The sequence below is a fragment of the Schistocerca serialis genome, chromosome 9 (genome assembly GCF_023864345.2).
Source record: "Schistocerca serialis cubense isolate TAMUIC-IGC-003099 chromosome 9, iqSchSeri2.2, whole genome shotgun sequence".
In the NCBI taxonomy this organism is placed as follows: domain Eukaryota; kingdom Metazoa; phylum Arthropoda; class Insecta; order Orthoptera; family Acrididae; genus Schistocerca; species Schistocerca serialis.
Genome location: NC_064646.1, coordinates 490289317 through 490315651, shown reverse-complemented (window position 1 = coordinate 490315651; position 26335 = coordinate 490289317). Strand labels below are relative to the sequence as shown.

General features: G+C 44.6%; 1 protein-coding gene across 1 annotated transcript in view; it reads left to right on the top strand.

Annotated features, from left to right (window-relative positions):
• LOC126419730 (uncharacterized) overlaps positions 1-26335 on the top strand; it is a 203762-nt gene that overhangs the window by 159806 nt on the left and 17621 nt on the right. Inside the window, exon 3 of the mRNA XM_050086909.1 lies at positions 22745-22889. Within this exon, the coding sequence (XP_049942866.1) occupies positions 22745-22853 (109 nt within the window). The 3' untranslated portion in view covers positions 22854-22889. The remainder of the gene's footprint in view (positions 1-22744; positions 22890-26335) is intronic.

Genomic DNA, 26335 nt, shown 5'->3' with positions numbered 1-26335 from the left:
TTTGTGAGAAGCACATTGGCCCCTGTCCGACAGTCCATGTGGCATACTGACGGCTCCACTCTAGACGTTCCCTTCTGTGAAGACGCGTCAGAGGTACACATACAGCAGGTCTCTGAGAATAAAGGCCACTGCCGAAGCATTCTGTACACCGCCTGCTTCGCTTCAACACGTCCAGTGGATGCTGTGAGCTCAGATGCCTGTTGCCGTGCAGTACTAAGGCAGTACTGTCGTGCCTTTACAACCAAATAACGGTTCTTTCTCTCTGATGTTACACGTAGTCGGCCCCGCTCGGTCTTCGGGATACAGTTTCGATTTCAAAAAACTGTCGCCACATCCGAAAAACAACAGAGCAATTCACATTAAGCCATCGGACTACATCAGTTTGCTACTGTCCTGCTTCCATTCTTCCCATGGCCTTCCACTGTAGAGAAACTCGTAAGCGTCTTCTCTGTGCCATACAGCACTGTCTGTGACTGTGTACACAGTGGTTGTGGATGTGGGAGCACAGGGCAAACATAGGTGCCATGACAACATTGTTGGCGTACTTGCCCATCGACAAGAATCCCATCATCCGTGCAGGACACGATCGTACGGACTCCTGTTGGCAGTTTGTATGACTATATCGTGAGGTACACACCACACGGGGAAATAGCGGTTTTTTGGTTTAATTTTGGAACCCAGTGAATATGTCGACAAAGCGTCGTGGGTTTACGTCAGGCTATAGATGTGTGTTACGAATTTTACTGATAACTTCACAAGTGAAACTGGTTTCGTCATTTAACAATATTCATGAGACAACTCGTCAGTTTCAAATTAGCCAGTGACAAAATTCTAATCGACTACCTTTATCTCCTTCTCTAAGGTGCTGAATCTGCTGTAAATGATAAGGACGGAGGCTCTGTATCCAATGTGTATGCCATATTCTTATACACTGAGGTGCAAAGAGTCATGGGATACCGCCAGATATCGGTCGGATGTGCTTTTTCTCGTGTAGTGCAGTAACTCGACGTGGGATGGACCAACAGTTGTTGGAAGTACCCTGCAGAAATACTGAGCCGTGCTGCCTATATTGCCGTCCATAATTACCCAAGTGTGCACGAACTGACATCTCGATTATGCCACATAAATGGGATTTATGTCCGACGATCTGGGTGGCCAAATCATTCGCTCAAGATGGCCAGAACGTTCTTCAAACAAATCGGGAACAATTTTTACCTGGTGGCATGGCACGTAGTGATCCACGAAAATTCCATCGTTGTTTGGGAAACTGAAGCCTATGAATGACTGCAAATGGTTTACAAGTAGCCAAACATAACCATTTCCAGTCAATTATCGGTTCAGCAGGTCCAGAGCACCCAGTCAATTCCATGTAAACACAGTCCACAGTATTATGGATCTATCACCAGCTCGCACAGTGTCTTATTGATAAATTGGGTCCATGCCTTCGCGGGGTCTTCGTCACACTTGAAACCAGCCGTCATCTCTCACCAGCTGAGATCGGGACTCAATAGACCAGGCCACGATTTTCCAGTCGTCTCGGGTCCAACTATGTAGTCACCAGCCCAGGAGAGGCGCTGCAGGCGATGTCGTTCTGTCAGCATAGGCACTCCTAACGTACACGTACGTTCTACGTCGCACACTGACTTCTGCGGTTACCTCAGGCCGCGTTGCTCGTCTGTTAGCACTGACAACTCTATGCAAACGCCACCGCTCTGGATCGTTAAGTGAAGGCCGTCGGCCATTGTGCTGGGAGTGGTGTGGGACAATGCTTGAAATTTGGTATTCTCGATATACACTTGACGCTGAGGATTTCGGAGTATTGAATTCCTAACGATTTTCGAAATGAAATGTCCCATGCGTCTAGCTCCAACTACCACTCAGCGTTCAAAGTCTATTAATACCCATCGTGCTGCCATAATCGCTCCGGAAACCTTTTCACATGAATCACCTGAGCACAAAAAACAGCTCCACCAACGCACTGCCCTTTCGTATCTTGTGTACGTGATACTACCAACTTCTATAAATGAGTGTATCACTATCCCATGGCTTTTGCCATCTCGGTGTACATCAAACTATCTGAGTTACAGGTGTTATTGATAGAGTCAGGAGTGAAACTATCTGTTGTGTACATAGTTCCGCATAGTCAGCGCGTACACAACTTTCCCACTAGAGCGGCCCCACTAAGCACAACAGCGCAGGCGCAGCACTCGTCCGTCTCCGCACTACAAGATGGCGCTGCCTTAGAGACGGACCAAATTCTGCTTCCGCTGATCTGCGTATTAATATGTAACGCAGCCAATGAGATTGCTGCTAACGTAGAACGTTTTCTCCTCGCAGATCACACTCGCGCAGTGATACGTGAACGCATGAGGTATTATAACGAGTGTACAGACCTCTGATTGGCCAGTCTGCATTTGTCTGCACCAATCTGTACCAGTCTGCATTAGTCTGTACCAGTCTATAGTCAAGTTTCAATCTGCGCCTAATAAGATTATCATATTCCTGTACATTGCCATGGAGATAAATGTATAGACACTTTGTCAAGTTCAAAAAATGGTTCAAATGGCTCTGAGCACTATGGGACTTAACACCTATGGTCATCAGTCTCCTAGAACGTAGAACTACTTAAACCTAACTAACCTAAGGACATCACACAACACCCAGTCATCATGAGGCAGACACTTTGTCAAGTATCAGAGATATGTGAGAACATGATTAACGTACCAAGACCAAAGGAACTTCAGATTGTCAATTGTAAACAGCATCCAGAATCAAGTTACGTAACATCTACGTTTTTCTATTATTTTGATAAATGTGTGTGAAAATTAATCAAGTTCTGTTTAAAGTTGGTCACCATCAATCTGCTACTCTAAGCGTGCAAGTGGCATTTCTATCGTCTGACCTAACGGCAGAAGATAAACACGCCACGATAAGACCACGAGACATGTTGCTGACACTCGCCTACTTCGTTAGAGCGACTAGTCAAATAATCTGATGGTGTGTGTACCGAAGGTCTTACAGTATGCACACCAGGCACATTAGTTAGCAGTATTCATGAGACTCCTCAATGATTTACAACTAGGCACTGACAGAATCCTAGTCGTCCTTTAAGTTCCTCTCTAAAGTTGTATGTGGAACACTGGTATGTCTAGCAGTTCTGTATGTGGTTGTTGAAGGACTACGAGTACGTTCACCCAGTTGAATAACGTCGTCTGCTTCACGCACACCACGTTCAGGTGAGGTATGACTGTTGGGCAGTGCACCAACTTCACTCTAATTATCGAACTACGAGAAATCTGGTAGTCTGCAGTAAGAAAATCATATTTTGTATTCCCTAAAAGAAGGGTTTCCACTGGAAAACTCGCACACATGTGACAGGTCTTGTGTTACATCAGCCAACACGTAATTCTAAAGACGCGTGATATGCTTAAATGATACAGCAGAAGTGGCCAACAGGTCACAGTCACAGATGAAAAATCCTCTACTTAGAACTTCAAAACAAAAATGCCGTTCCATAAGTAAACCTATAACAAGAAACTTTCCTGTGTAACCAGCTGTATCTCTGTAACCTATAAAAATGCATCACATGTTACATGTAATCTTTCATTTGAATTAGTCTATAGTACCATTTCCTAAAATATTCACTCGTCCTCGTGAAACGCTGTGTATAGGCATAATTATTGTAAGAGCTAAGGGACATTAAAAGAAATCATTCTTCCACCTTGTCTGATACTGTCCTGAATCTTTTCTTTATCTTCTGCTAAGCTTTTAGTCAGTATTTAACTACTACTCTCAATATCAACAGTAATACGTTTTGAACGTTTTACTCTCTACTCTACTTTTCTTATCTTGTGCTAAGCTTTCCTCTCTACTTTTCTACTAAACGTCCCTGAAGCAGGGACTCATGAAACCATTACCCAAGAAGAAATCTGCCAAACAACTTTCCGACTCCAGACCCATTTACATTCTACAGGCATTATCCAGGGTATCAGAATATACAGTCTACCGACAGGTTTAACATCACATAACCTTGTAAACGTATACCAGTCGAGTTTCCAGAAAAATCGCAACATTATGACCACTCCTATAATAGTGACTGACAAACTGAAACAATCTATGTACAACAACAGCTACAATTATGCACTTTTTTGGATTTCAGCGAAGTTTTCACCACTGTCTAATTGCTAAACTCACAAGTCAATTTTTTTATTCTAGTGCTGTGCAATGGTTCCAATCGCACCTTACATGTATACAGTATATAATGATTGGAATTAAAAGGTCGCAATATATTGATGTCATATCAGAGATTCCACAAGGATCAGTATTGGGACCATAACTTTTCTCATTATACATTAATGATGTGTTAACCATTCTCTCCTATTGCAGAATCACCTACACACTCACGACCTCCAGTTATATCTGAGTCCAACAAGTTCAATACAGCCATCCATCATGTGAATGCTGATTTATTTGCCTTATCTATGTGAGCGTGGCGAAAGCAAACTTAGTCGCTCACAAAAGACTTATTACCAGTTCATAGAATGTTCTCCACCCTTACTTCTGAACGGTATAGAAATAACCTTTTGCTGTTCTGCAAAGAACTTCGGGTCAATCCTGGACAATCACTTAGACTGTATTGATAATACAACTTTAATTTGTATGAAGACTCAATAACACTTCGTTCACTACAGAAATATAAAAAAGTATTTTCTTTAGAACTTAAAAAGAAGATGGGTGAGTCGGTAATACCACTCAGACTTGACTATGATGATGCTATTGTCCAGGGAGTTCCCTACGAAAGCTGACGCAGGCTAGAATGACGATGAACGCTTGTGTGCAATATAGTTGTGATGTGCACTATTTCGACCTTATCACCTCTGCCTATGAACCGTTACCATGGCTGCGTGCCGATAAGCGTAGAGACTATCATACGCTACGTTTGCTCTATCGTCTTCTCAACCATTGCCCTCGCTCTTATTTAGCTTCTGCTCTTACACTACTATCTGAACAATGTAAAATTCTCTCTGTACCATCACATAACACTGCCATGTTGTCTAAATAATTTTCTGTGTCAGGAACCCGACTTTTGAACAATATTCCTCAAAACATAGGAGAAATTAAATTCCTTCAAAACTTCAAATCGTAGTTAATGACCACCTTCTGCCACAACAGCCATCTCTCCAATATACTGGTCTGCTGCTTAGACATGTGAATTCCCCATCCCCCACAGATCTTCCTTCACACATGTTGACAGAGTTCTTTATGGAAATTCTATTCTCTCCTAATAGCCGCTGTCACTGTCATTCGAATCTCCTCCTCTTTCTTTCTCCCTTCCGCTTCTATAATACTGAACATGTATTCAGAGGTGTTAAACCAATCTGTATCATTCTTAATGCCTACTGCTGTTGTTATCACGGTTATTATTAGTGTTATCTATTATTTTCATTAGCGTTATTATTGTCATTTATTATTTTTATTATTATTACTACTACTACTACTATTATTATTATTAATGTGAATGTTTGTGCAATATCTTTTGTGTTGTTCCTTTCCAGATGTAATGATACTCACAAACAAACCCAACAAAAGCCATAGGTCAGGGCGGCCAAGATTTCAACTCGCAGGCAATGCCTTGGCATTTATGCCCGCTGCATATTTCCACCACTATCATGCCACATTCCCTGAGCGATTGGAGAGCGGAGAAGGGAAAACTGCGAACGTGACGAATGTAAATGGCAGTGCAGTCTCACTACATGAGACTTGGGTTTACAGTTCACATTTCGGAACGACATAGAAGACAGTGAAAGAAATTTTCAATGTTATTTAATTATTTTTGGCGTGTAGAAGACATAATATAATTTTTATCTGGTTCAAACCGTCGGCATAGGACAGATGCAGACAATGTCGCAGACTATGGCACTTTAGTTGCCACGTAGTCATCACTTATTTAATTTCATAATCGAGAAAAGATCTTTCTCATAAATATGACGATCGAAATAGTGCAACACGTTTGGAGCCTCATTATGGAGACGTGAAAACTCTAAAACCAATGCAGAAGTCCAGGCAATTTTTAATGTAAAAGAGTTTGACATTAAAACCATCAGTTCCATCTGCACATGTGTGGCGCACTTTCACCTGAAACGGCGAGCGGTTTCGAAAACAGACTGAAAACAGATGTAAGACTGATAGTGTCCTCGTAACGTTTAGGGAACCACCGTTGTAATTAGGACAGGGTCACACTGAATTCTTTAAACGTAGTGTTTTGTTTTAACTGCAGTGAGATTAGGGAACTGGATTTGTTTGTCAGAATGCGTCGTTTCTATAATGCGATTTCTCAAGATCGAAGAAGACATCTACAAGCTGCTGTCTGTGTAGAAAGGATTGTTGGATTTCCTTCTCTAGCAGAATGTTGTTTTCAAAGGTTGAACGATACCTCCGAAATCCACACTGGAAGCGACTAAGTAGGTCCAGCCATTCTAGGACCCAAATCAGTTGACCATGTGTTCTCGTGTCTTTCCTATACATCTAGTGAGGGCCATTTTGCGATAACTATTGGCCAACATGTGGTCTTTCGCTAGTTTTGGAAGGGACACTAACCTCCACGAGTCAGGAAAGTCCCCGGTCAACCGAGTCGCATTAAAAAGGGACAAGAGTATTCCCTTTGTGTCCTGGTGCTGTAACATGCTGTATGGGATTCGATCCTTACCTGGGGCAGTATCCTTGACCCGAGACAGGGTACAGTAAATCTCTCACATGGAGAAAGGGCGATTGTAATCTTCGGTGTTGGTAGAATTAAAATTTCAACCAGCTCTCTCCACCAATGCTCGATGGCGGCGGAAAGCTGGATGTCGATTTCCATTGGCAGTGATCGAACCACAGTAATCCGCTGTGGCATTCGCTATGTTTCCATGTGTAGATTGTAGATACCCCTGCCGAAATACAGCAGTTACAGGTCGTCTGGAACATTTGCCAAATATCCTTTGTATGGCTTCCCATACCTTTGAAGAGTTAGCGGAACGATTGATCGAACCCAGAAACACTTGCCTTGTTCTCACTGATTTTCTATCGTGCCTTTTCGCTCACGATTCAGAAAGCTGAGAGGTTCATAGCAGAAGGTTGACGTTTGAATCGTCACAGGGCCATGCGTCTCTCCCTGACGGTGGAGCGAGACTCATCGTTCCACCGTGGGACATGCCGCCTCCGAGGTCGGTTTGAAGACTTGGGGATGGACGCATCAGTAGCATGGTGGTGAGCCATCCAGTCCTGGACCCTACCTTGACGTTCAAAAATAGTCTCCAGTCCGCTCTGCTTAACATACACCTTGTCGCTTTCCTTTCAGGGACTGCTCTATCTGAGAGGTGAATCTAGACAGGGAAGTGGCAACTGGAATCCACGTCAGCGACCACTTTCCAGTGTGCAGCATCGACAAGGGCTTGAGAGCAGAAAGCAAAGTCTATGGCCGAGAAGACCCCATGACAGTCCAAAAGTGTGTACTATCACCAGCAATAAAATAGGCATAACTCCTCTGACATAGTAATGCACTCCACAACCCTACCCCCTGGGGCATGTTGATGAAGATCCACATAGCACACTGTGAGCATTAAAATCTCCTACAAGTAAGAAGGGTGGAGGGAGTTGTGAAATCAGATAAGAAAGACCCACCCTATCCCGAATTTCGTTTGGCAGCGGATACACACTACAGATGGTAAGGGCAAATGGAATATGCACCGTGAGAACAGTTACCTGAATAGCTGCACAGAGATAAGTGGAGTATTACGTGTCATTCACAAAGATATCCTCTCCATCTTTAGCCCTGTCTCCATCACAGTCATTTTTCCGATGAGGACTGTATCCCTGAGCATAGGGATGTTTAAAGTGCCTTTCCTGTAGACGCAGACAACGGGGCTCATGTTTCACTGAAGCGCAGGAGCCATTTGGCTGGGGGACCTACGTTTTCCTCTCGCCTAAACCCGCTTCAGAAGGTAGAAAACCGTGTAGACTCAAGGGTTAATCGAAGCAAAGTTCTAAGTTCACGGCCGTGTCGTCATCCTCTAAGTGTTCCTGCATCTGACCATCTGCTTCCATTCTGCCTTCTTGATAGTACGCTTATCCTTAGTCTTCTGCTTCAAATTCGACGACGTGAGGTATGCTGTGACATCCCAATGTGTAGCACGTGCCCTGCCAAGCTGGTAGTGGCAGGAGAGAAAGCAGTGGTCACTGTTGGAGTTCACTTGAAGACAGCAACATCAGGAGCGAAGTTGTGTTCACCGTTGGAGTTTGGGTAGAGACAGCAACAGCGGGAACTGAAGCAGTGCCGACCGTAGGAGTGTGCGTTGAAACACCCCCGTTTAAATTCCGTTATTGGGTTTTGCGTGATTTACCAAACCCGCCAAACAGTTGATTATTATAACTATATGACCGTGTGCTTAATGGTTGAAAGGCTATCGGTTTTTTTCTGCTGTGGTTTCGGGAGTATTTCAACCGAGTGCGGCTGTTCTGAGACGGAATAGTTAATGATTGAAAGTTTGTCTATAACTAAAGACCAAAAAGGTTGCGATGTACAAACTGATATCTATTTTCTACTAACACACAAATTCTGAAGCAGTTGCTACCTTCGCCTTACACTTTTAATTACGGTTATATCTTTTTATTGGTTGCTGATTTCAAGTACTTCGTCACAACAATCCTCACTGCAATCCATGGTTGTTGCTGGCCGACGCGGTTGACGCGAAACACGTAATTCGGCACTTGTCACTTTTGGTTTCATATCACTTGCGAATCGGTATCGATGAGGGTCCACCTCACGACGATCAGGGGGGCGCGCTCATTTGTCATACTCACTCGACCACCATTATTGCCCGTCACTCCGGTACGACTCCTCACTCGACACACTTGTCTTACTGCCTCCTGCAGCGCTCGACAATCGACTCCTGTCTGCTATCGACCTGTGTGTCGGATACTAGCATCTATGTTTGTGGGATCACGGACGCCTTACAGTGTGGAGACGGCAACAGTTTCATCTGAACTGTCGCTGCCACAGATGTCCTTGCAAAAGCATTTCTTGGTACGAGGGTCCAGAGGTGACGTCTGGGTGGAAACACATAATAGAGGGTTTCTTCGCGAGTACTGCAGCAAATGATGTGGCAGACTTTGGGGTTGAAGTGATTTGCACATCATTTTCGCTCCAGCGTATATACACGTTTAGTCACCTTTAACTCTTGGATTTTCTTTTCTTGCTTGTACACCATACACTCTCTGCTCCAAGCTGTATGCAGACCTGACCAATTGACACAAATGGCAGGGAAGGTGTACATAGTTCCATCAGCATGGGTGCCCATACAACACTGTACCACATGTAACTCGTCCGTTACACACGAGAGTCGTGTGCCCGAATTTCTGGCACATGAAACACTTTATAGGGTTGGGGAAGTATTGTCTGGCTTTATTAAAAACCCAGCTTTAATATAATCCAGCAAAGCCGGCGAACTGAACGCCAGTTTAAATGAGTCTGACTTTCCCAGTTTTTCATCCACACGATGCATTAATTGCTTCGCCTCGGTGACCCCTTGGTCAAGCCATTCCTCCTGTTGCTCTGCAGTGTCCATGTGCATGATGTCACTGCATGTGACCACTGCTTGACTGTAGTTAAGGGCGCGGTGCTGTCCAGCTGCAGTAGGGCACCCAAAACTTTGGACTTCAAGAGGTGGTTAACTTGCTGCGATGTGGCTGTTTCGATCAGCAATGTGCCGTTACACAAATGTTTAACAGATTTGAGACTGCAGCCGATACATCAAGGTCGTTCTGGGTATAGAGGGGCGATACTTTCTCAAACATACCATCTTGTCCCCTGATCACAACACACATTTTGACACCCTGGGTGCACCGTGTTACGACACAGTGCCTGAACGTTTGAGGAAGATTTCTCAGGAGGTCTATCTCCTGTCTCGCTTTGAAGGATGATTGTGAGTACTACCTAACAGATAACCAAAATTTTCAGGAGGAAGTTCATAGAAAGTCGTGGAAGCCATCCATAGTGGTCCCACCAGCAGCTGGGGAAACGAACAGTCCGCCCATACAGAGCCCTGCATGACTGAGTAAGTCCGGCAGGGGTGTCCGAACGGTTCTAGGCGCTACAGTCTGGAACCGCGGGACCGCTACTGTCGCAGGTTCGAATCCTGCCTCGGGCATGGATCTGTGTGACGTCCTTAGGTTAGTTAGGTTTAAGTAGTTCTACGTTCTAGGGTACTGACGACCTCAGCATTTAAGTCCCATAGTGCTCAGAACCATTTGAACCATTTTGACTGAGTAAGCCTTATACTTGTACAGCCGAGGAGTGGCAGGTTCCCCAAAGGTTGCCCGTTAATGACTGTTCCTCCTCAACAGGTATGTATCTTATTGGCACGCAGGACATCGTAAGACTGCTAGTTTTTTAAATAGACTTTTTACTATCCTCGCGACCTGGGCGGTCAAGCCAAGACCCCCATTCCCTGTGGTACACGACGTTCCACCGTCTCACCGGACAGTGATCGCTAAAGCATGCCCAGAGCTTCGCGATTTACCAGACCCCAGCTCAGGAACCCCGGGGTTGCCAGAGCCCTTAAGCACCAAACAAATGCTGAGCTGCTGAGGGAGATTTTAATTGGACCCCACATTATAAGTTTTGTCCTGATTTAAGTGAATTGGTTCAATACGTTTGCGTGACGTGTGGGAGTAGAAATATCCCACATTGATTAGATTCACGTTTCTTACCGCCACTTATTGTAGTATCGACAAGTTTTATTTGATTATTTATGTTATCACCATTTCATATTGTGTCTATTGTGCTGTGGCTGCTATTGTAAACCTTGAACGGGAACCTCCGAACATGTTCAGGGCTCAATGGGTGCTGATCTTCCCCCATCTCACGGATAGCGCGCTGGATGATGGGGTCTGGCGCCGCTTGTGAACGTTGCCCTTTCCGCTTGGCGTTATTCTTCACTGCTGGATTGGTGCACAGATCTAGCGAAACCGAAGCTCCGCCAGTCCTTGGTATCATACTGTGCGGGTCGAGGAAGGGACTTAAGGAAAACTTACGGATTTTATTACTTTCTTTCGCATCAGTTATATGAAGGGGCGGGTAACACCCCACTCCGGTTCAAAGACGTTCACCGTATTAAAGCAAAGCTGCTGCAGCACAAGAGGTATCAGATGGTGGGTTTACAGCTCAAATCTAAACCTCGGCAGCTGGTTTGAGTAGGAACTGACGCTACTGTATCACCTGCTTCGCTACCAGTCGCGACGTCTCCACTGCCGGCCGGAGTGACCGAGCGGTTCTAGGCGCTAAAATGTGGAACCGCGCGACTGCTACGGTCGCAGGTTCGAAACCTGCCTCGGGCATGGATGTGTGTGATGCCCTTAGGTTAGTTAGGTTTAAGTAGTTCTAAGTTCTAGGGGACTGATGACCTCAGAAGTTAGTCCTATAGTGCTCATTTGACGTCTCCACTGATTCATTGCGACCCTCACAGTTGCTGCAGGCCGTCAACTGACTGAACAGGGTGAAGACGTTCGCTCTCTCCAACAGTACCTCTCAGAATTATGTGCATTTGATAACAATACGAGCCTCTTTCCCCATGATGCTCATGGAGCCCTGTGTGGGAGGATCATTTGGCCGCCCTTTAGGCAGATGAGGTGTTTACTTAAAAGAGCTGCTTCTTCCTCCCTTTAATCACCTCGGATGGTCTCCCTAAGCAGTTTTATCTCCGCTTTTGGTCCCTCTTGGGTGTTAAACGAGGTTACGCAGGGGAGAACTGTGCCTGTAGACTTTAGTATTAATACCGAAACAACACGGCCGTGTCTCTGTGGATTCTTTTCGTCCTTTCACGTTGCTTAATTTTGACTATAAAACTGTAGCGACGGCAATCAATAGCAGGTTATGTTCTCCGTTGGCGAATGTGACAGGCGAACATCAGAGTTGTCGTTCTGGTCGCTCAATTTTGACTCCAGTATCGGAGAACTGAGATGTGATTTCAGCTTCTGCAGGCACCTCTGCCCAATGTGCCCTGCTTTCCTAGATGTTAACATCTGACCACGTTTCTCATAGTTATTTTGTCTGTGTGTTGCAGGCAATCGGTTTCACCTTGAGGCTCGTGTAGTTCTCTCCCACATAAGGCATCGTTGCAAAGACACTAGCCGATGGTGAGCTGACGCCGACGATCGCGGTCAACCGGTGTGTGCCCCAGGGCAGCCCGCTTTCCATTTCCTTACTTGTCCTGTCTCTGGAACTACTGTTTCGCCGTCTCCCATTGCAGTTATGTAGAATGAGTGTTTCTGGTGCAACCCTTACTGTATCCCGACGTGGTGTTCCTTCTCCGTCGTAGTGAGGAGTTTCCAATGCAAAAGGCGAATTTAGCTAATTACTGTTGAGGTCCTGACGGGAGCAAAAGTAAAATTCTCAAACTAGCGAGCTTCGATGATGTTGCTGTGCAGTGGGCTTCTGCTGTAGACTGCCGTACGCCATTGGGTGCCATCGTTGATTGTTACCCTTTTAAAATGGCGACACCTAACTGGAAAATTGACAAAGTCTAGGGAGGCACACTGGAACACGACTGGCCCCATGTTACAGTTCTCCAAAACGTTCGCATCTTGGATGTATATGTCTTGTGTAAGTTATTTTACATTGCCCAGTTGGTCCTGATTGCTGCAAAGATGGCAAAAAAATTTCCGCTCTTGTCTGGTTGCGCTATGCAATCAGGACACGAAAAACAGTTACGTATCTTATGGGGGTTTCCCTCTAATTTATACATTCAGCACACGGTTTTGATTATTATCCAGGAATCATATAATTTCAAGACTTGCCGTTCAGACTTGGGCGTCCACCGATTCTTGCTCTACCTGCTGATATTGGTCGCCTTGATTTTAAACTACGACATATTGGAGAATCCTACCTTGCCGTGGGCTGTTCGGGTTCCGATGTACTGCAGCGGCCGGTATCTGTGAGCCGGTCTCTGCTCGCTCTATCGGAAAGGATTGTCTGTCCCAATCCCATAGAACTGCTGTCGCCGCGGATCCTCTGGAAGACAGTGTGGAACAGTATTAGCTTCCCGTTTCTTTCCATGACAGTGGTCTCTTCTCTGTACAGAGCGGTAAATAATTTGATCCCCAATGATGACCGTTTGCATTGGAGTGAATCGGTAACACAGACAAATGTAGGAAACGTGCTCTTATAGACAGCATCCAGCATCGACTTACCTGCATTTGGCAAACTCGTACTGGCTCCGGAACACTTGGCTTTCCATACCAGGTCTGTTGACTCCGTCTACACCACTGATATCATTCGGCGACTTTCAACTTTATTTTTCTCAGAAAACAGAGAACAATGCAGTAATCTGGCTGCTCGGTTACTTTGTACATTCCGTGGTCCCTGGTGATGGGGGAAACATCAATTTGCGTTTCACCAGTACATGTATTCCGCCTACTGGAGCAGCCAGACGCTTTCAGGACTCTTTTGACAACATGCTCACCCCTACGTTTCATCGGCAGGGCATAGGCTGAAGCCAGGTGCGAATGCTAGAAGCTTGTAATGCCATGCTCTGTAGCACAACTGCATACGAACACCTATGTCAGATATGAATTGGCTTACAGTGCTGTCTGATAGGTTCAAATGGTTCAAATGGCTCTGAGCACTATGGGACTTAACATCTGTGGTCATCAGTCCCCTAGAACTTAGAACTACTTAAACCTAACTAACCTAAGGACATCACACACATCCATGCCTGAGGCAGGATTCGAACCTGCGACCGTAGCAGTCGCGCGGTTCCGGACTGAGCGCCTAGAACCGCTAGACCACCGCGGCCGACCTGATAGGTAGTGGATACATAACAGTACAGATGTTCAGCATTAAACAATAAAATAAAATGAAAATAAAATGTAGTGAGTATAATTTTGCGTGTGATGGCTCGAGCTGAATAGTTCGCGTACAGGTCTGGGTGTAATGTTTCTTATTTTATAACTATGCATAATAAACAAGCAAAGGCTGCTTTGGCTGAAATAATAATAATACTGGGTGTTACAAAAAGGTACGGCCAAACTTTCAGGAAACATTCCTCACACACAAATAAAGAAAAGATGTTATTTGGACATGTGTCCGGAAACGCTTAATTTCCATATTAGAGCTCATTTTAGTTTGTTCTTACACCTACGCTCAATGGAGCACGTTATCATGATTTCATACGGGATACTCTACCTGTGCTGCTAGAACATGTGCCTTTACAAGTACGACACAACATGTGGTTCATGCACGATGGAGCTCCTGCACATTTCAGTCGCAGTGTTCGTACGCTTCTCAACAACAGATTTGGTGACCGATGGATTGGTAGAGGCGGACCAATTCCATGGCCTCCACGCTCTCCTGACCTCAACCCTCTTGACTTTCATTTATGGCGGCATTTGAAAGCTCTTGTCTACGCAATCCCGGTACCAAATGTAGAGACTCTTCCTGCTCGTATTGTGGACGGCTGTGATACAATACGCCATTCTCCAGGGCTGCATCAGCGTATCAGGGATTCCATGCGACGGAGGGTGGATGCATGTATCATCGCTAACGGAGGACTTTTGAACATTTCCTGTAACAAAGTGTTTGAAGTCACGCTGGTACGTTCTGTTGCTGTGTTTTTCCGTTCCATGATTGATGTGAATTGAAGAGAAGTAATAAAATGAGCTCTAACATGGAAAGTAAGCGTTTCCGGACACATGTCCGTATAACATATTTTCTTTGTTTGTTTGTGAGGAATGTTTCCTGAAAGTTTGACCGTACCTTTTTGTAACACCCTGTATAATATTAATGGAAAGGACGGAAAAACTTGTGGTCAGAAGCCAGTAAGTTGTAGGATCGAATACGGACTGTGTCAGTTTTTTTCTCTCTGCTTTTTAACCTAGCATAAAAAAGCGGTAAAATGTCTGGCTAGGAAACGAAAGGTTGTTGGACCGAACCCTACCTGGGTCACTTTTTTACACTCTAGCTTTTAACAAAAGAAAAGGCGGTAAAGGGCGTGCCTGAAAACTGAGATGTTGCCAGATCGAATCTCGGTCGAACCAGGAATTTTTCAGCCTTCGTTTTAACATAACCTTCACCTCTCAACGGTGTGAGACGCTGCCAGGAATGACACGTGGTTCGGATTCCACGTTACACTGTTAATTTTCACCACGAGGGCAACTGGCGTAGATTAAGGACTGGCAAAATGGTTCAAATGGCTCTGAGCACTATGTGACTAAACATCTGTGGTCATCAGTCCCCTAGAACTTAGAACTACTTAAACTTAACTAACCTAAGGACATCACACACATCCATGCCAGAGGCAGGATTCGAACCAGCGACCGTAGCAGTCGCGCGGTTCCGGACTGAGCGCCTGGAACCGCTAGACCACCGCGGCCGGCAAGGACTCGCAGGTCGCCGATGTCATCTCCAACAGAAAAACTTGCATACTGCTCCACACGAAATTATAGTAACAATAATAATAATTATTATGATTATTATTATCTATATACGTACAATTGAGTTTGCACAGAACCTTCAGAGCACGAATAAGGATTATCAGAGGCAATCAATTTACAGTTCGTTTCCTTAGCTGACTTTGCTAAAAATTATTCCTGTGTTAATCTACTACTATTTACCCTAAAACCAGTAGCCATAGATCAAGTGTTTGGTTCTGGGGAGGGGAAGGAGCGTTCATACTTTGTTATTGTATCTTTCCCCCCCTTTGCCCCCTCCCACATCGCGAAATTTATCTTGCTGTCATCCCCACATTTAATATGCCACATGCATACTATTTTAATAACAATAACAGTGCATTGTGTTCCATCATCTTTCGGACGTGCTCTCGGGACAGCGACAATTCTTCTTGCGATATTTTGGCTAGAAACCTCCCAGCCATCTTCAAGGTGAGTCAGAGACAGTATATCTACATCTACATTTATACTCCGGAAGCCACCTAACGGTGTGTGGCGGAGGGCACTTTACGTGCCACTGTCATTACCTCCCTTTCCTGTTCCAGTCGCGTATGGTTCGCGGGAAGAACGACTGTCTGAAAGCCTCCATGCGCGCTCTAATCTCTCTAATTTTACATTCGTGATAAGGGGCAGTAAAATGAAAAGGAGAAATATTGAAAAAAATTAAGTAAACTGTGGTGTTCAGTGCCTTCATGGAAAAAGTTTGCACTTGTCTACGGATTCATGATAGTTCCCAAGTGCGCACATTTTCGCCTGAAGCAAATCTATGGCCTCAAATGTCCCTCTTGACAACTCTAAAAATATGGAAATTGAATATTGAGGTATGGAGGATGTGTAAGGGTCTCCTAGCGAAACTTTTCTAGTGTAGTCAAAACAACCTGCCAACAAAATGTCAACCCACATGTAGGCAAGATCGTTTCGAGTATATTGGAAATCATTCACTGCGAATCCTTTACACATTCTCCACACCTCACATATTTTTCCATGAAGGCAATGTCCGCTTCTTTTTTTTCTCTTTGTTGCGTTTCAACTCCCCATCTGGCGCAGGCTGGCAGCAGCATAGGCGCCGCTCTTCAGCCGAGAGACAGTAAGTACAGAACATGGAGACATTTAAAACAACATAAAGAGAAAATATGGTGAGACAGAGATATAAAAAAAAGGAGGTAACATAATGGAATATAAAATACAAAATGTAAGACTGTAAAAATGGAGATAAAAATCTAAAATAACCACTCACTGTGACTATTAAAAAACACGAGGTAAAGTACTGCTGGAGCATAAAGTGTTGACAGGTGAAATATCGCAAAAAAATCGCAGACAGAAACACTAGTACAAGTCCAGCACATGATAGAAGTCACAGCACTTGATGTCATTGTAAAACAGCATGAGACACAACAATGAAGTAGCCCCCCGATGACAAAGAACAAACTGGGAGGATCTCCCAGCAGTATGGATACAAGGGAGGAGGGAAGAAAGGTGTGGGGGGGGGAATGGGTGGTGTTAGAGGGGGGAGGGAGAGAAGGGGTGACAGGATGGGGGGCTCGCTGAAGGGGGCCTGGGAGGCAAGAATGGGAGAGGGAAACGGCTGAGGAGGGATGCAGAGACTCAGGGGATGGGACAGACGAGAAACAGCTCCAAGAGGAGGAGGGGAGAAGAAAGGGGGCCCTATGGAGGGGAGGGGGAACAAGGCCAGGCTACAGTTGGTAGTAAGGGTCGAGATCCTGGCAAGGTTCATCATAAGTGAGTGAGAGGTGCTGGAAATTGCCCTTATGGAGGAGATGGAGGGTGTGGAGGTAGAGAGGGGAAGGAATACAGCGATAGAGGCGCGCAATGGGAGGGGGGTGGAGAGGAAGGAGGAATCCAGGTGGCGAGGGGGGGGGGATGAAGCATGTGGAGAGTGTAAGGGGTGCGGAAATGTTGGAGGACAAGGAGGAGGTGGGGGAATGGGATGAGGTCACAGTGGAGTCATATGGGGGACGGAAGGCGGATACAGGAGGCGACCACCTCGTCTCACAGTGGGATAAATAACAGTTGTGTCAGTTACTTTTAAAATAATGAAGAGTGGAGTTCCTGTTTTCGAACTGCCTTGTTTTCATTTTGCTGTCCCTTATATGTCTAAAGTACAGCAATATAAGAAAGTAATTCATTAACTCGGGAAAACTGAAAAAGAAGCAAATCAAAGTATCTGCGATATGGTATGAAGGGACAGGATTATAGTATATATATCAAGATATCAGGGAGTAGCCTCCATCGTAGTAGAGGGAGCTGTAGAGTGTAAAAACTGTAGGGGAAGACAGAGTTTGTGACTTCCTTTTATGTTTTCATGCGTAATTGTTCTCTGTTATGGTAACTAAGCGTTACTGCCTAGCTAGAGTTTCACAAAGGATTACACGGAAAGGATGAGGGAAACACATGTCGTCTCTTTCAGCTTCTAACAACATACACTGGTATCGAAAATTAAAGCAACAAACCAATATTTCCTCGTCCTGTGTCTAATTCACGATATAATCATACAAACTGTCAACAGGTGTCCATACGATCGTGTCCTGCACGAAAGATAGGATTCTGGTCTACATACAAGCAACCCAGTGATGACGTCATGGCAGCAATCAAACGGGATGGTGTTTGCCTAGAAGTCCCACATCCACAATCGCTGTGTACACAGTCACAGACGGTGCAGAATGGCGCAGAGAAGAGCCCTACCAGCCTCTCTGAGATTGAGGGCCGTGGGAAGAATGGAAGCAAGGCAGTCGCAAACTGATAAGGTTACTCTGCAATCCACACTGAAGTGCCTGGCAGAGGGTTCATCGAACCATTTTCGTACTACATCTCTACCATTCCACTCGCGAATGGCGCGTGGGAAAAAGGAACACCTAAATCTTTCCGTTCGAGCTCTGATTTCTCTTATTTTATTATGATGATCATTTATTCCTCTGTAAGTGGGTGTCGACAAAATATTTTCGCATTCGGAAGAGAAAGATTGTGATTGAAATTTCGTAAGTAGATTTCCCCGCAAAGCAAACCGAATTTGTTTCAGTGACTGTCATCCCTATTGCGCGATAACCCGAAATGAGCTGCCCTTCTTTGCTCTTTTTCGATGTCCTACCTGGTAAGGATCCCATACCGCTCAGCAATATTCCAGCAGAGGACGGACAAGTGTAATGTATGCTGTCTCTTTAGTGGGTTTTCCCATCTTCTAAGTGTTCTGCCAACAAAGCGCAGTCTTTATTTCGCCTTCCCCACGATATTATCTATGTGGTTTTTCCAATTTACGTTTTTCGTAATTGTAATTCCTAGGTATTTAGTCGAATGGACAGCCCCTAGATTTGTGCGATTTATCGGATACCCAAAATGTATCGGATTTCTTTTAGTACCCTTGTGGGTGACTTCCCACTTTTCTTTGTTTAGTGCTGATTGCCACTTTTCGCACCATACATAAATTCTTTCTAGATCATTTTGTAATTGGAATTGTTCGTCTGATGATTTTACTTGACGGTAAATTACAGTGTCATCTACAAACAGTCAAACAGTCTCAGGGGGCATCCCAGATTATCACCTAGATCATTTATATAAATCAGGAACAGCAGAGGGTCTATGACACTAACTTGCGAAACGCCAGATATGACTTCTGTTCTACTCGATTTACCGTATATCACTACGAACTGTGACCTCTCTGAGAGGAAATCACGAATCCAGTCACACAACTGAGACGATACTCCATATGCACGCAATTTGATTATCAGTCGCTTGTGAGGAACGGTATCAAAAGCCTTCTCGAAATCTAAGGGTATGGAATCGATCTGAGATCCCTTGTTGACAGCACTCATTACTTCATGGGAATAAACAGCTAGCTGTGTTGCACAAGAACGATATTTTCTGAATCCGTGTTGGTTATTTATCAATATGTCATTTTCTTCAAGATGGTTCATAATGTTCGAGTACAGTATATGCTCCAAAATCCTACTGCAAATCGAGGACAGTGATATGGGTCTGTAATTCCTATTTCCTTTCTTGAATATTGGTGTGACCTGTGCTACTTTCCAGTCGTTAAGAACACACCTTTCGTCAAGTGAGTGGTTGTATATGATTGCTAAGAAAGGTGCTATTGTGTCTGCATACTCTGAAAGGAACCTGATTGGTATACCATCTGGACCGGAAGACTTACCTTTCTTAAGTGATTTTTGTTTCGCAACACCTATCTTCTTTTATGTCACTCAAGCTAACAGCTGTTCTGGTTTCGAATCCTGGAGTATTTACTTCGTCTTGTTTCGTGAAGGAATTACGGAAAACTGTATTTAGTCACTCCGCTTTAGTGGCACCGTCATAGGTAACATTTCCATCGCTATCGCGCAGTGACGGTATTCACTGTTTCTTGCCACTGGCGTACTTTACATACGACCAGAATCTCTTTGGGTTTTCTACCATATTTTGAGACAATATTTCATTGTGGAAACTGTTAAAAGCATATCGCATTGACGCCCGCACTAAATTTCGAGCTTCCGTGAAACTTAGCCAGTCTTGGGGATTTTGCGTTCTTCTGAATTTGGCATGCTTTTTTCGTTCCTTCTGCAACAGTGTTCTGACGTGTTTTGTGTACCATGGTGGATCAGTCCCGTCTCTTATTAACTTATGCGGTATGAATCTACCTATTTATGTCGATACTGTATCTTTGAATTTGAGCCATATCTGGTCTACACTTACATAATTAGCTTGGAAGGAATGGGGACTCTCTCTTAGAAAGGCATCAATCGAGTTTTTATCTGCTGTTTTAAATAGATATATTTTGCGTTTATTTTTAATGGTTTTTGTTGACATGGTTTTGAGCTTCGCTACAATGACCTTGTGTTCACTAATCCCTGTATGCGTCATGATGCTCTCTACTAGATCAGGATTATTTGTACCTAAGAAGTGAAGTCTGTTTTCGCAAACATTTACAATCAGTGTGGGCTCATGAGCTAATTGTTCAAAGTAATTATCAGATAGCATTTAGTACAATTTCGGAAGAGGTTTTCTGCCTACCACCAGCTTTGAACATGTATTTTCGCCAACAAATCTGGGGTAGATTAAAGTCTCCAACAATTATAACTGTATGAGTGGGGTACTAATTTGTAATGAGATTCAAGTTTTCTTTGAAGCGTTCAGCTATTATATCATCTGAGTCAGGGGGACGGTAGAAGGAGCCAATTATTATTTTGCTACGGCTGTTGAGTAAACCTATACCCATAGCAATTCGAAGGAACTATCTATTTCAACTTCACTACAAGATAAACTACTACCAACAGACACAAACACAACACCTCCTAATTTATTTAATCTATACTTTCTGAACACGGTTTGTACCTACGTAAAAATTTCGGCAGAATTTATCTCTGGGTTTAGCCGGCTTTCTGTTCCTATAACGATTCCAGCTTGAGTGCTTTCTATCAGCGCTTGAAGCTCTGGTACTTTCCCAACACAGCTTCGACAATCTACAACTGCTATACAGACTGTTGCGTGGTCGATTTTCGTCTTTTATTTGCCCTGTACCTTTCAGACAGGAGTCCTTTTTGATCTTTCCCGAGGATATCTTACTTAAAAAACTGCCCAGTCCACGCCACACAGCCCCTTCTACCCGCGTAGCCGCCTCCTGTGTGTAGTGGACACCTGACCTATTTAGCGGAACATGAAACCCCACCACCCTATGGCTTAATGTGAGTAGTCCCGTTATTTTTCGGATGTGGCGACAGTTTATAGAGGTCGAAACTATCCCGAAGACCTTGGACGCGGCCGACGACGTGTAACATCAGAAAGACAAAATCGTTATTTGGCTGTAAGGACACGACGGTACCGCCTTAGTACTGCAGGGCAACTGGCATCTGACCTCCCAGCATCCACTGGACGAGTTATAGCGAGGAAAACGGTGTACAGAAGGCTTCGGTAGAGTGCGCTTTACTGTGTGTGTACCTCTGACGCGTCTTCACAGAAGGGAACGTCGAGAGGGCGCTGTCAACATGCTAACATCCCACCTGGACGTTCGAACAGTGGGCCGATATTCTTTTCATGTCTAGTTGCTGCACAATTTGGGGCAAAACGAGGTCCGACATGGTATTAGGAGGTGTCCCATGTCTTTACTCAGCGCAGTGTAAATGCGCATTATAATTTTCAATACACGATACTAATTCTGGCACCTTTGCTTGGATACAACTGCAGTTTAGTAATATAATATCAGTCCGCTCGGATCTGGACGAGAAGAATTCTCTGAGCACATTGTTGCGGATGTATTTTCGAATTAGGTAGGCAATTCGGCTCTAATCCGAAAAGGGGGAGGGGGACTTCTGTAACTATGCACACGCCACACGTAATCCACTACCCCAGTAGCCACTTTCTGCGTGCAGTGCACGCCGGACCTATTAGGGTGAACCCTAAAATCCTTTGCCTGATAGCGGAGATCGACAAATTCGCATCTGATACCTTAGTAGAATTGTCTCAGTCTCTGGCTTAGACCTTGAAATCTGCTCCAAGGTCCAAACCAGACGGTCAGGTGAGTCTTTTACACGTTTAATTCTCTGCATCAAAGATCAGAGTGAACTGTTCGAGTCCCAGTCCCAAGCATTTCCAGCCACGTGGTTAACGAGCCGACAGTAAGTTAGGAAGTGGGTGGGGGGAGAGTCTCGATTGGACATGTTTCGAAGGGCTTCCTTTTTCTGGCATTCACCTGTGCAATCAGCAGAAACCTCCCAATTACGTGTTTGGAACTGCAGTGCTGAATCTTTCTTAGGTTTCAGGGACATGTGTCTAGCTCCAAGTAGCATTCCGCGTTCAAAGTCTGCCAATTGCTATCGTGTGGGCATAATCACGTCAGAAACCTTTCCACACTAATCACTTGAGTACAGATGACAGCTCCGTCTAAGCCCAGCCCTTTTATACCTTGTCGTAGCCAAAGATATAAATGCTATTGTGTGTCTGCGAACGTGTTCGTATCTTATACATGTGCGTAGGGCCGATTACTTGCTTAGGATGTGTAGTGTGCTTGCTATTTCTGGATGTTGCAATTTTTACAAAGGAAGTGGAGGCAAGGTTTGTGTGTGTGCGTACACGTTTGGGAGCCTGTGTGTGTGTGTGTGTGTGTGTGTGTGTGTGTGTGTGTGTGTGAGTGAGTGCGTCGAGGGCTAAAGTTTATGGCTTTCTTGACTCTCACTACAGTGCTCAAACTTTCCGTTAGCTTTGTGTGCCATTTTATAAGTGTGTTCATATTTTTCGGCCGTCGCGCGATGTGTTTCAGTGGTCGCAAACGTTCTGACTGGGATGACACCTGGCGACCGCAAGGCGAAGCAGACGTGCCGCTGGCTCTGTACGGTGGAACCCAAGGAGTGTGGCCGGCGCAGCAGTAACTACAAGAGGAGCCGAGACACTGGGAGCACAAAACGGTAACTGACTCACTTCTTGTTACACGTCAATTGTAAGCTTAACATGTTTATCACAATCGGTTTATCAGGCATTCGAGAAGAAAAATGAATGATTAAAATGTAGCGAGGGAGGAGAGAGAGAGAGAGAGAGAGAGAGAGAGAGAGAGAGAGGTGGGAAGTCTACTGAGAAAAAACAATCATAATACGATGGGCGTTAAATAAGTAATGCAACACTTCTTTTCTGAAAGCAGGATCGCAATACTCCATATTATTATACTAGAACAAATAAGTCCTCGGTCACAAATATTAAGTCAAAATTGACCAGGTTTCGACTCTACTAAGAGCGTCGTCTTCCGAATTAAACTAACTGTTCTAAAACGTAACAGGTATATAATACATTAATAAACTAAAGTGTGTACTGACTGGAAAGAGATGCAGTACTTACAAGTCACATTCTAAAAAATCTAAGCCTGAAAGGCTTCATTCAAAATTAGACACATGGAATTGTAATGAAGCAGAGTCAGGTATAACGTAAGCACTAATAATAATAAGATGAAGTTAATATTTATGTGCTTTAAACAGAGATGCATTTTGTAACGTAAAAAAACCTCAGTTATGACATACAAGAAAATGGCAAAAACGTAACAGGAAAATAACATTTCGGCAAACTGCATGATGAAATCTGAATCAAAGATCAAGCAAATGGCTTTATACAATCGAAAAAGTTTTTATTTCGCAGCTGCAGCTGTTCTTTGAGAATGAGGCCATCATGACGAGATAGAAGTTTCAAAATCTCCAATTCCTCTAAAACATCTAACCTACGTCCCTTCTTTTCGGTATGCAGAATATTGCTATCGCCAATGACTTTAGGCACGTGTCCAGTAATTAAGAGATGATCGGCAAAGGATGAATTTAGGGGACTGGTGCCGTTCTTTCTCAAAAGATGTTCTTTATATCTGATTGCGAAAGCACGTCCAGTTTGCCCTATATAATAGGAGGAGCAGGTATCACAGATGATCTTATAAATGCCAGAACTTTCTGTAGGGGAGCGAATAGATTTCAGATTATGAATGAAGTTTCTCTTCAGATTATTATTAGTAGAGAAGGCAGCATTGCAGTTGTATTTGTAGCGAAGCATGCGCTGAATCTAATAGGAAATGGGTCCTACGAAAGGAATAGAAAAGCGGTTTTTTTTTGGGTTAACTTCAGCGCGTGAGGTGTTGAGCGTAGTAGTTCTTGCAGTTTTCTTTTTGTGGATATCGTCCACTATGTTAGGCGTATATTAATTATTGACTACTATGGTTTTAAGTAAATTAATCTCCTCATTAAACTTTTCTGTTGAAAGTGGTGAGGTGACTCGGCGGACGGCACTATTTTGGCTACAAAACCCAATTTTCCAGGATAATCTCCGTTCAATGCCTGGTCTTACGCCACCTTATTGTGGGGGCCTGCACGCCTGCATGGTAACTCCACAGGTCGACGTCAGGGCCAACATCTTGCTGCTTCAATAACCTCTCCGTCATCCCGCTACTGCCCCCTGTGGCGAGTATACTTCATTGGGCCAAACAGATGGAAGTAGGAAGGTGCGAGATCTGGGCTGTAGGGTGGATGAGGAAGAACTGTCCAACGAAGTTTTGTGAGCTCCTCTCTGGTTTGCAGGCTTGTGTGAGGCTTTGTTTTATCATGGGGAAGGAGAAATTTGTTTGCATTTTTGCGGCGACGAGCACACTGAAGTTATTTCTTCAGTTTCCTGAGGGTAGCACAATACATTTCGGATTTGATTGTTGCACCGTGAGGAAGGCCATCAAACAGAATAGCCCTTTCAGAATCCAACAACACCGCCGCCATGACATGCTGGCTGAGGGTGTGGCTCTGAAGTTTTTCTTCCAAGAAGGGGCGGAGTGGCGCCGCTCCATAAATGGCCGCTTTGATTCTGGTCCGAGGTGATGAAGCCAGGTTTCATTGCCTGTAACGATGTCTGATAAAAAATTTGCACTATCAGCCTAGTAAACGTGCAAGCAATTCCACACAGATGGTCATTCGTTGCTCTTTATGGTCTTCTGTTAGGCGGTGAGGAACTCAACCTACATACACCTGTGAGTACCACATCTGGTGGACGAGCAGTCCTGGGTGTTGCGTAAGAGCGCAAGAGCGTGTGAACACCCTAACTTTTACACCTTGCTATTTTATTAGTTATTTTTCTTTGGATCCCGTTAAAAGTAACGTAGATGCTGCAATCTGAAAGATACGGCATTTAAATCAACCGCGCTACAGCTCCTCTAGACTCGGTGAAAATTCGCATCAGGGTCGTTAGCACACCTTCCCTTGTGCACATTGTAAAGGAGCTTGTGCACGTGCGCAACTGACGTGACGTAATGGCCTTACGGGCCAAATACACTACTGGCCATTAAAATTTCTACACCAAGAAGAAATGCAGATGATAAACGGGTATTCATTGGACAAATATATTATACTAGAACTGACATGTGATTACATATTCACGCAATTTGGGTGCATAGATCCTGAGAAATCAGTACCCAAAACAACCACCTCTTGGCCGTAATAACGGCCTTGATACGTTTAGGCATTGAGTCAAACAGAGCTTGGATGGCGTGTACAGGTACAGCTGCCCATGCAGCTTCAACACGATACCACAGTTCATCAAGAGTAGTGACTGGCGTATTGTGACGAGCCAGTTGTTCGGCCACCATTGACCAGACGTTTTCAGATAGTGAGAGATCTGGAGAAAGTGCTGGCCAGGGCAGCAGTCGAACATTTTCTGTATCCAGAAAGGCCCGTACAGGACCTGCAACATGCGGTCGTGCATTATCCTGCCGAAATGTAGGATTTCGCAGGAATCGAATGAAAGGTAGACTCACGGGTCGTAACACATCTGAAATTTAACGTCCACTGTTCAAAGTGCCGTCAATGCGAACAAGAGGTGACCGAGACGTGTAACCAAAGGCACCCCATACCATCATGCCGGGTGATACGCCAGTATGGCACGCTTCAAAAACGTTCAATTGTGTGTGAAATCTTATGCGACTTAACTGCTAAGGTCATCAGTCCTTAAGCTTACACACTACTTAACCTAAATTATCTTAAGGACAAATACACACACCCATGGCCGAGGGAGGACTCGAACCTTCGCCGGGACCAGCCATACACGCTTCCAATGTGCGTTCACCACGATGTCGCCGAACACGGATGCGACCATCATGATGCTGTAAGCAGAACCTGGATTCATCCGAAAAAATGTCGTTTTGCCCTTCGTGCACTCAGGTTCGTCGTTGAGTACACCATCGCAGGCGCTCCTGTCTCTGATGCAGCGTCACGGGTAACCGCAGCCATGGTCTCCGAGCTGATAGTCCATGCTGCTGCAAACGTCGTTGAACTGTTCGTGCAGATAGATGGTTGTTGTCTTGCAAACGTCCCCATCTGTTGACTCAGGGATCGAGACGTGGCTG